Raw genomic sequence first — 7,491 nt, 5'->3', positions numbered from 1 at the left:
CACATTGAATTTTAATTAAAGATGATGAGTTTAAAAAGGTAATGTTGCCAAAAAGTTTTAATTTAAAAGCTGAAAGATTTGTAGTCCTTATTCCAATGCTTCATTTATACAAAACTTTTCTTGATAATTTTGATTTTCTATATTGCTTTAATAGTAAAATGACCAAAACACCTGCAATTCATGAAATTTTGATAATAACTCATTGCTTAAGCTGTTGAAAAGTATAAAATGTATTTATTTTATTTAAATAGTCGACATATGAGGAGCTAAAAATGTCTGGTGGAAAAGGAGGGGGAAGTGCTGGTGGAGGAGGCGGAGGGGGAGGAGGAGGTGGTGGTGCAAGTGGTGGGCGTGGCGGTGATGGCGGAGGTAAGAATGGAGGTCGTGGAGGAGCTGGAAAACCAGAAAATAAAGAAAACTCAAGTCAGGATGAGAACAAAAAAGATAATGAAAGTAAGAAAAATCCAAGAGATGGTCAGGATGGAGGATCTGGACGTGGTGGCGATGGAGGTGGTAAACAAGGAGGACGAGGAGGAGGCAAGAAATCAGAAAACGACGATGGCAAAGAAAACCAAATTAAAAAATAGAAAGGGCACAAGAGTAATCATTTATTTGAAAGGTTCTATTTGACACCTAAAATATAATACTCAAATTCTAACTATAGGGCCCGAATCGACTCTCCATGTTCTGGAATATGTACGAACAGCTTTGGTCATCATAGGCTGGCTCAACCTTATCGGCCGTAATGCTGGCCAAAATCAGGAATTTGGTTTGGGGGCTCTGCGAATTGAGAAGTGATAAGGCTTCAAAAAAATGTTATTTCGATCAAGTGAACTTTGCTACCTCTTTGGGTTCGTTGTGCCTCCACAGATCGTTGGACTCCAGATAGTTCTTCAGAAGGATGCGCCACTGCCAATAGTTCTCACGGCCATGTAGCTTGGGAATATCGTGAAAATTCAACTCCATGTGACCCATTTCGTTTCACTTTGCCGCACGGACTGAACTGATTAAAAGCAAACAAGTTAACGCTGCACCTGATATGAAAGCTCGAGAGCTTTTCCTATCGGTGACCTAACATTTGCCCAGTTTAACAGCTCTAGACGGGGATTTAGTGTTAGATTGAATGGAATGTTGTGGGGCGTGAATCATTAAACAAATTCTAGTGCCAAGTTGCTAACAGTTTTCCGGGGCGCAATGTGAAATGTGACTGGGGAAAGTGTCAAACATGAATCAGCCCCAAATTGTAAGCAATTAAACCATTAAGTTATTAGAATCAAATGTAATAGCTAAAAAATGTGGAGCAGAGCCAAATTGTTCGTTAACAATGGGGAACATTCAGCTGAATGAAATTATCGAACCAGAGAGTTGTCAACACAACGCATCTAGAAAATAATTTATTTGGTACTTTACAGAAATACTCTTTTTAAGAGGTAAAAGTCTACCTGCCATCGTAAAGTTCGTTTCATAAATTCAATAGTTAGAAAATGTAAGGTGTGTACAAAAATATTCTAATTTATTTATTTTAAAAATATACTATTAATATTTAAATATGAAAACGTTTTTGAATAGGAACAAGGATATTATTATTTATTTACATTTATTGGTTATATGTACAGTTTTACCACCTGCTGTGAAATTAATAATATTTTAATAATTTGTAGGCGTCTTTTGGTAAAATGGTAACAAAAAATTTGAGAAGGCATACATATAAAAAGGTTTTGTAAAATGCATTATGACTACTGAAGAAAACTTAACCCAAAAGTAAGTATATACAAAAATCTTACAATTTCAAAGTAATAAATTGCTACAATATTTTAGCTTTCAAGAGGTTTCTCTTTCTTCAGTAAATTTTAATATTAACAATAAAATGCAACAATGCTTAAGCTTTAGAGAGATATGTATTTTTCTGTACTTTTTTCTTCAGGAAAAAAAGAGTAAGTGCACTTCGTGGTGTTGCAATACATTTACCCCCTAATTTGATTTTTATGATTGCTTTTTTTGTGACTCTATGCATCGCGGAAAATCCCTGAACGGAGGAGGCCATTCGTCAGGCAATTTATTGGGAGGAGTGATGGCTTGTGAGCTCACATCGCTATAAAGCCCCTCAGAGCTTCGCCGACTCACTTTAGTTGTCATCGGCTATGTCTCCGTTCGGTCGGATGTGGTGGCTGCCACTGCTGCAGTGGCTGACCATGGGAATAGGATCGGGAGCGCACGCCTGGAGCTTTGGACCAGCACAACCGGATGCCGGCCAGGATACCGGACCCCAACCCAGCGATGTGGGCAGCACCGCGAACCACACGAGTAAGTGGCTCTAATTACCATTTGGGATATTCCGGATTTTATCGCCCATCAGTACTCACCAGGCAGCTGATTGTGGGTACCTTACTGCCACCGCAAGTACCGCAGGGCACGTGGCCACCAGTGCCCTCCATTGTGAATCCCGGCACCACTAGCTATTGCCAGTGCGTTCCGCCAGGATCCTGTGCCAATCCGGTGCCCACTGCACCCAGCGATGGCAGTGGTCAGCTGGACATCAGAATTGTCAATACTGGAGGATATGTAAGGACGCACATATTATTGCGGTCAAAATGATATTAGTTTTTTATATTTTTATACATAAAATTACATAAGAATCCACATTTATAATATGTTTAATAAGTTAAAACATTTTAAAACAAATTTAAAAGTATTGTAGATCAGATTTAAAAAACATTTTTTAGTCCAATACAAATTGCAGATGAACAAGGGTAAAAAACCATTTACTATAGTATATTGAAAAGAGCTTTTAAAACAATTATTAAAAGTTTTAAATTTTCTTAAAAATCTAAAACAAATTGAAAAGTTTTTTAGACCACATTTTGTTTATTGGTAAGCAAGCATGAAATTAATTTAAAGAAAAGTCGACTTTAATTGTTTGTATTAAAGAAATTTGCATTATCCCACTACTATAATTTTCACCGCAGCTGTATATACTCTATGAAATATATTATGTAATAACTAATCCCTTTTAGCCCTCAATTCCGAGCACATCTGCCACGTTGACCTGCAGCTATGGCTTGGTGGCCTGCTGTCAGGCGGGAAGCTATCAGTGTGGCCGAAGGTTTCCACCTCCGCCCGGGGCCTCCGCCGCAGGAGCTGGCCAAGCCAGTTTTGGGGCATATCCTTGGCAGGCGGCACTACTAACCACCGCTGATGTTTACCTGGGTGGCGGAGCACTGATCACCGCTCAACATGTCCTTACCGCCGCCCATAAAGTCTACAATTTAGCGTAAGTTTAGCGTTTTTTTTTGTAATCCATCTTATATCTTATGACAATTTTTATAGGCTCACCTCATTTAAGGTGAGACTGGGTGAATGGGATGCCAGCAGTACTAGTGAACCGATTCCCGCCCAGGACGTGTATGTCTCCAATGTGTACGTGAATCCCTCGTTCAATCCCAACAACCTGCAGAACGATGTGGCCATCCTGAAGCTGTCCACTCCGGTTTCGCTGACCAGCAAATCCACGGTGGGCACTGTTTGCCTGCCCACCACCAGTTTTGTGGGTCAGCGCTGCTGGGTGGCCGGGTGGGGCAAGAACGACTTTGGACCCACTGGCGCCTACCAGGCCATTCAGCGGCAGGTGGACGTGCCACTGATACCCAATGCCAACTGCCAGGCGGCGCTGCAGGCCACTCGGCTGGGCGCCTCCTTCGTCCTCAGTCCCACCAGTTTCGTCTGTGCCGGCGGCGAGGCTGGCAAGGATGCCTGCACCGGCGATGGGGGCTCGCCGCTGGTCTGCACCAGCAACGGGGTCTGGTATGTGGTGGGTTTGGTGGCCTGGGGCATCGGATGCGCCCAGTCTGGAGTTCCGGGGGTCTACGTCAACGTGGGCACATATCTGCCCTGGATTCAGACCACTCTGACGCTGTAAATCCCAGTAGTTGTTACCAATAAATCGTATTATATTTTAGTTTCTGAATTTAATTAAGGCGCATTCAAATAAGTTTTTATATTTCTTCATTTTTTTAGTGAAATATTTCAACTTTACCAAATATATGATGAAGTCATCTTCATCATAAAAATTTACTGACAATTTTTCGTATAGTTAGATCTGAACAAAGTAATCTCGGCCAAATAAATAATCTAATCACTCAACATATACCTCTAATCCCATATTTACATCTTAATCATTTGTTTACTAACCAAATACAAGTTTAAAATAATTAAAATCGTTGATCCCAAAAATAAAAGGTTAGCCATTTTGGAGTACAGAGTATATCATAAAAACAAAATATTTTATTCTGTAGATTTTGATAATAACAAAGTAAATTCGTGAAATAAATTGTCTTTTCCTTATAATTTAGTATCAATTTTTTTTCGCATTTCATAATTTTTCCTAACCAAATAAATTGGAATGTTATTTAATTTAATAAAATCGTAGATTCCGAAAGTAGAAGTTTAAACGTTATTGGATTGCAGTCAATGACTATAGTCAGCTGTCAATTTGAGGAGTGATCAGATTTTGTGAACACGTGGTTAATAACGCAATCCCAGGAGTTCGTAGAGGGGAATCTCCACCTCAGATACACTGGCACTGGACACCTCGAAGTCACCGCTCTGCAGCAGATACTGCGGTCGTTCCAGCTCCGGATGGGTCAAATAGAAGTCTATCAGGGCACTGGTACTGCGCAGGTGGGTGATGCCCTTGAAGATCTTCTCGCGGGTCAGCAGCTCCTCCGGATAAACGGTCTTGATGGCGGTGTCATTCGATCGCTTTTGCCAGGGGCGATCCTTCAAAGGCACAGTGCGTCCAAAGGCACTAAGCATGGGTTTCTGGTTAACGCGGGAAGCGTGATCGTTGATATGCTTCTCGTACTTCAGCTCAATGGCCATCTGAAAATGTTATACTTAAATTTATCTCTGGAATATTTATTTCTTAACATGAATAATTTTACAACAACTATGACTGGCTCTTTGGAGTAATTGTTTTGGGTTTACTCACATGTGGTTTGTTCCATTTGTCGGCAACAGTCTGCGCTATGGCATTAACCTCCTTGGGATCTGTCTTAACAGAGGCCAGCAAAGTGCGATCGCCTTTGATGGAGAATAGGTTCTTAACCTTCTCAGGAGTCAGGTTGCTCTCCACGGTTCCAAAGGAATTTAACCACTCGACAAAGCGTTCCGCCGACTGTTAAAATGGGATTTAAATATTTGGTAAATATATTTAATAAAAGTTGTTTCCCAAATCCATAGTTATAATCGTATTGCACAAATTATAAAATTATCAACATTAAAACCTTGTTAATCGATTTGATTTTAAAAAATTAAATTAAATTTGCTCAAACTTAAAAGCTTAAGCCATAGAATCACAAGTAATAAAAATTTAACTGTTTTTGTAGTAAATAAAATCTTAAAAATAAATAAATTATGTTAGTTTTCTATTAATTTTTTTCGAGGAAAGATTACTGACCGCATCCATGAGATTCTCGGCCTGCTCGTCCAGCGTCACCATGGAGTAGTTTTGGCCGGGATGTTCGACGCGGCTCTGCCAGCTGACCCTTTTATCACGCGGGGCACAGAGGAACTTGGCATACCAACTGGTTTTATCCACTTTGCGATGGGTATGACCCACTGGTTCGTCCAGTTTTAAATCAAACTTCTCAAACTCATGCTCCATGCGGACAATATCCGAGTGATCGCTCTCGTTGAAGTACTCCTCCACTTTCTTTCGTCCAATATCGAGGTGCTATCAAAGGAATTCCCGACATAAACTTTAATTTTATAGAAGTTCTAGAGCGTTGCAGTACCCACCACAGGCTCATCCTCTTCCTCGCTCCTCTCGGAGCTACTGGCGCTCATGTAGTCCTCGGGCCGCAACTCCTGCATCTCGTCCCGAATGTAGATGTCATCATCGGACTTGGAGTAGTCGTAGTTCTGAATGCGCTTGACCCTTTCGCGAAGTTTTGGTGGCAGCACCAGGGAGTAGTCGATGACGGGGATGCGCGGCTGGAAGCGACAGGCGGCGGCGAACTCCACATCCTCGATGGCCGCGTTCCAGTAGTCCTTGCCCTTCAGCCCGTTGCGAGAGGTCAGAGTGGAGAAGCCACTCATCCCGGTGCTGGAGGATCGCTCCTTTTGCATGAGCTGAGTCTTCACCTCCGTCGACTTCTTCTTCAGTGGGGTGGTCAAATTCGGAACTATGCTGGAGTTCAGTCGCAATGTGCGGGTAACCATCGGCTTGTTGGCCCTAGACACAATCGAGTGACGGACGGTCGACCCATACTGGTGATCCAACACGGACATTTCTGCGACTGCGGATGGAACAAGAAATAGGTAACGAAACTGACACAGATGGAGTATCGGAATTTTCGTTCAGTTTGTTTGTTCAATACGAGTTTCATATTGTGTCGTTCGTTGACAACCAGAGCTTGTAGGTTAGTGTACCACACTGAGAGTTATTAGATTCGTTAGGTTCGGAAAATAACATATATGTATGGTTTTTTTTAATACAAAATACCCAAAATAATACACTGCACAAAAATATATCTTTCTCCAGATTTTGCAAAAGTGGTACAAATACATCAAAATTAAACTTTGAATGCCAATCGGTTGGAAATTACATGATGTACTTGTTTGACAACTTTGCAAGACTTTTATAAAAATTTTCTATCGTTTTTAAGTTATCTCATATGAGAACAAGGAATCTATTTACTTTTAAGGTCTTATTTACTACAATAACAGTTCAATATTTATTATGGATAATTTAACAGGTTTCAAATTAATCCTTTAAAGTATATAATAATATGTTTATAAATATAAGTCACCCGAAAACACAAACAATCAAAATATATACAAAAACAGGTAATTTAATTAAATGCCAAAAAAAGTTAGAGTTTCAGTTATTTCACTTGAGAGATGGAGTCACTTCAAATAATCCGATTACATAACTGCGTTTAAGGTGTCGGTGCCTTGTGGGGTTAAGAATTAAGTGAAGCCATTATGGCAATAATTGCGCATACGACCCGTTGGTGCGGTGCGAGCATAAAGCCTGCCAAAGGGACGCAAAAAAAACACAAAAGAGGCACATACAAACGCGACTGCCATAAAATACGCACTCATGCATACATATATAGGTAAGCGGAGGCAGGTTAAATTTATACGAAAAGCCAACAGGTTGCAGGGCCCATCTGTTCTGGCTTTCAATGTGTGCACACTCACGGATGGGCAGACACAACAGGCACACACACTCCCAAAGGCAGACACCTCTGGCCATTTGATGCTCGCTTAGCTGCGTCCCACTTATAAACAAGCCACTCATTTGCAGCCGATTCCCAAGGGACTAATCCCCCAAAAAACAAGAAACCCCTCCTGATTCTCCTTTTTCAAGTCGTGAAATTGGCAATTTTATGATTTTGGCGCAATTTTGTAAACTTTAATAACACAAAACGTACAAAAGGGAAATGATAAGCAGCAAGATTTAAGATTATTGTTTATCATTTCTGAATA

At 40.8% G+C, this 7,491-nt stretch overlaps 4 protein-coding genes across 4 annotated transcripts; 2 read left to right on the top strand and 2 right to left on the bottom strand.

The window, feature by feature from the left end:
- The first annotated feature begins 195 nt into the window (after window positions 1–195).
- LOC108143838 (eukaryotic translation initiation factor 3 subunit F-like) lies at window positions 196–658 on the top strand. Its single transcript, XM_017268387.2, has 2 exons — window positions 196–369; window positions 429–658. Exons 1-2 carry the CDS (start codon window positions 361–363, stop codon window positions 585–587), a joined length of 168 nt encoding a protein of 55 aa, XP_017123876.1. The 5' UTR covers window positions 196–360; the 3' UTR covers window positions 588–658.
- Window positions 585–1,024, bottom strand: LOC108143837. Its single transcript, XM_017268386.2, has 2 exons — window positions 844–1,024; window positions 585–780 (listed from the first exon to the last, which is right to left on the bottom strand). The coding sequence occupies exons 1-2, from the start codon at window positions 973–975 to the stop codon at window positions 655–657; spliced, it is 258 nt and encodes an 85-aa protein (XP_017123875.1). The 5' UTR covers window positions 976–1,024; the 3' UTR covers window positions 585–654.
- Window positions 1,025–1,145: 121 nt separating this feature from the next.
- On the top strand, window positions 1,146–3,955 carry LOC108143834 (phenoloxidase-activating factor 2). Its single transcript, XM_017268384.2, has 6 exons — window positions 1,146–1,243; window positions 1,662–1,761; window positions 1,819–2,304; window positions 2,357–2,562; window positions 3,015–3,271; window positions 3,328–3,955. The coding sequence occupies exons 3-6, from the start codon at window positions 2,142–2,144 to the stop codon at window positions 3,914–3,916; spliced, it is 1,215 nt and encodes a 404-aa protein (XP_017123873.1). The 5' UTR covers window positions 1,146–1,243; window positions 1,662–1,761; window positions 1,819–2,141; the 3' UTR covers window positions 3,917–3,955.
- Window positions 3,956–4,244: 289 nt separating this feature from the next.
- LOC108143833 lies at window positions 4,245–6,418 on the bottom strand. The gene is made up of 4 exons (XM_017268383.2): window positions 5,797–6,418; window positions 5,456–5,731; window positions 4,988–5,173; window positions 4,245–4,878 (listed from the first exon to the last, which is right to left on the bottom strand). Exons 1-4 carry the CDS (start codon window positions 6,286–6,288, stop codon window positions 4,522–4,524), a joined length of 1,311 nt encoding a protein of 436 aa, XP_017123872.1. The 5' UTR covers window positions 6,289–6,418; the 3' UTR covers window positions 4,245–4,521.
- Between the last annotated feature and the right edge of the window lie 1,073 nt (window positions 6,419–7,491).

The sequence above is a fragment of the Drosophila elegans genome, unplaced genomic scaffold (assembly GCF_018152505.1).
Source record: "Drosophila elegans isolate 14027-0461.03 unplaced genomic scaffold, ASM1815250v1 contig_468, whole genome shotgun sequence".
NCBI classification, from domain to species: domain Eukaryota; kingdom Metazoa; phylum Arthropoda; class Insecta; order Diptera; family Drosophilidae; genus Drosophila; species Drosophila elegans.
This window is presented reverse-complemented; position numbering and strand designations above follow the sequence as displayed.

Excerpts from the sequence above, each read along its gene's own strand:
- LOC108143833 (XM_017268383.2), bottom strand. The coding sequence starts at position 6,288 with ATGTCCGTGTTGGATCACCAGTATGGGTCGACCGTCCGTCACTCGATT. Across the intron at positions 5,174-5,455 it reads CCGAGAATCTCATGGATGCG|TCGGCGGAACGCTTTGTCGA; the intron begins GTCAGTAATCTT and ends CCATTTTAACAG. Across the intron at positions 4,879-4,987 it reads ACAAATGGAACAAACCACAT|ATGGCCATTGAGCTGAAGTA; the intron begins GTGAGTAAACCC and ends TAACATTTTCAG.
- LOC108143834 (XM_017268384.2), top strand. The coding sequence starts at position 2,142 with ATGTCTCCGTTCGGTCGGATGTGGTGGCTGCCACTGCTGCAGTGGCTG. Across the intron at positions 2,563-3,014 it reads TTGTCAATACTGGAGGATAT|CCCTCAATTCCGAGCACATC; the intron begins GTAAGGACGCAC and ends AATCCCTTTTAG. Across the intron at positions 3,272-3,327 it reads CATAAAGTCTACAATTTAGC|GCTCACCTCATTTAAGGTGA; the intron begins GTAAGTTTAGCG and ends CAATTTTTATAG.
- LOC108143837 (XM_017268386.2), bottom strand. The coding sequence starts at position 975 with ATGGGTCACATGGAGTTGAATTTTCACGATATTCCCAAGCTACATGGC. Across the intron at positions 781-843 it reads GGCACAACGAACCCAAAGAG|AGCCCCCAAACCAAATTCCT; the intron begins GTAGCAAAGTTC and ends CTCAATTCGCAG.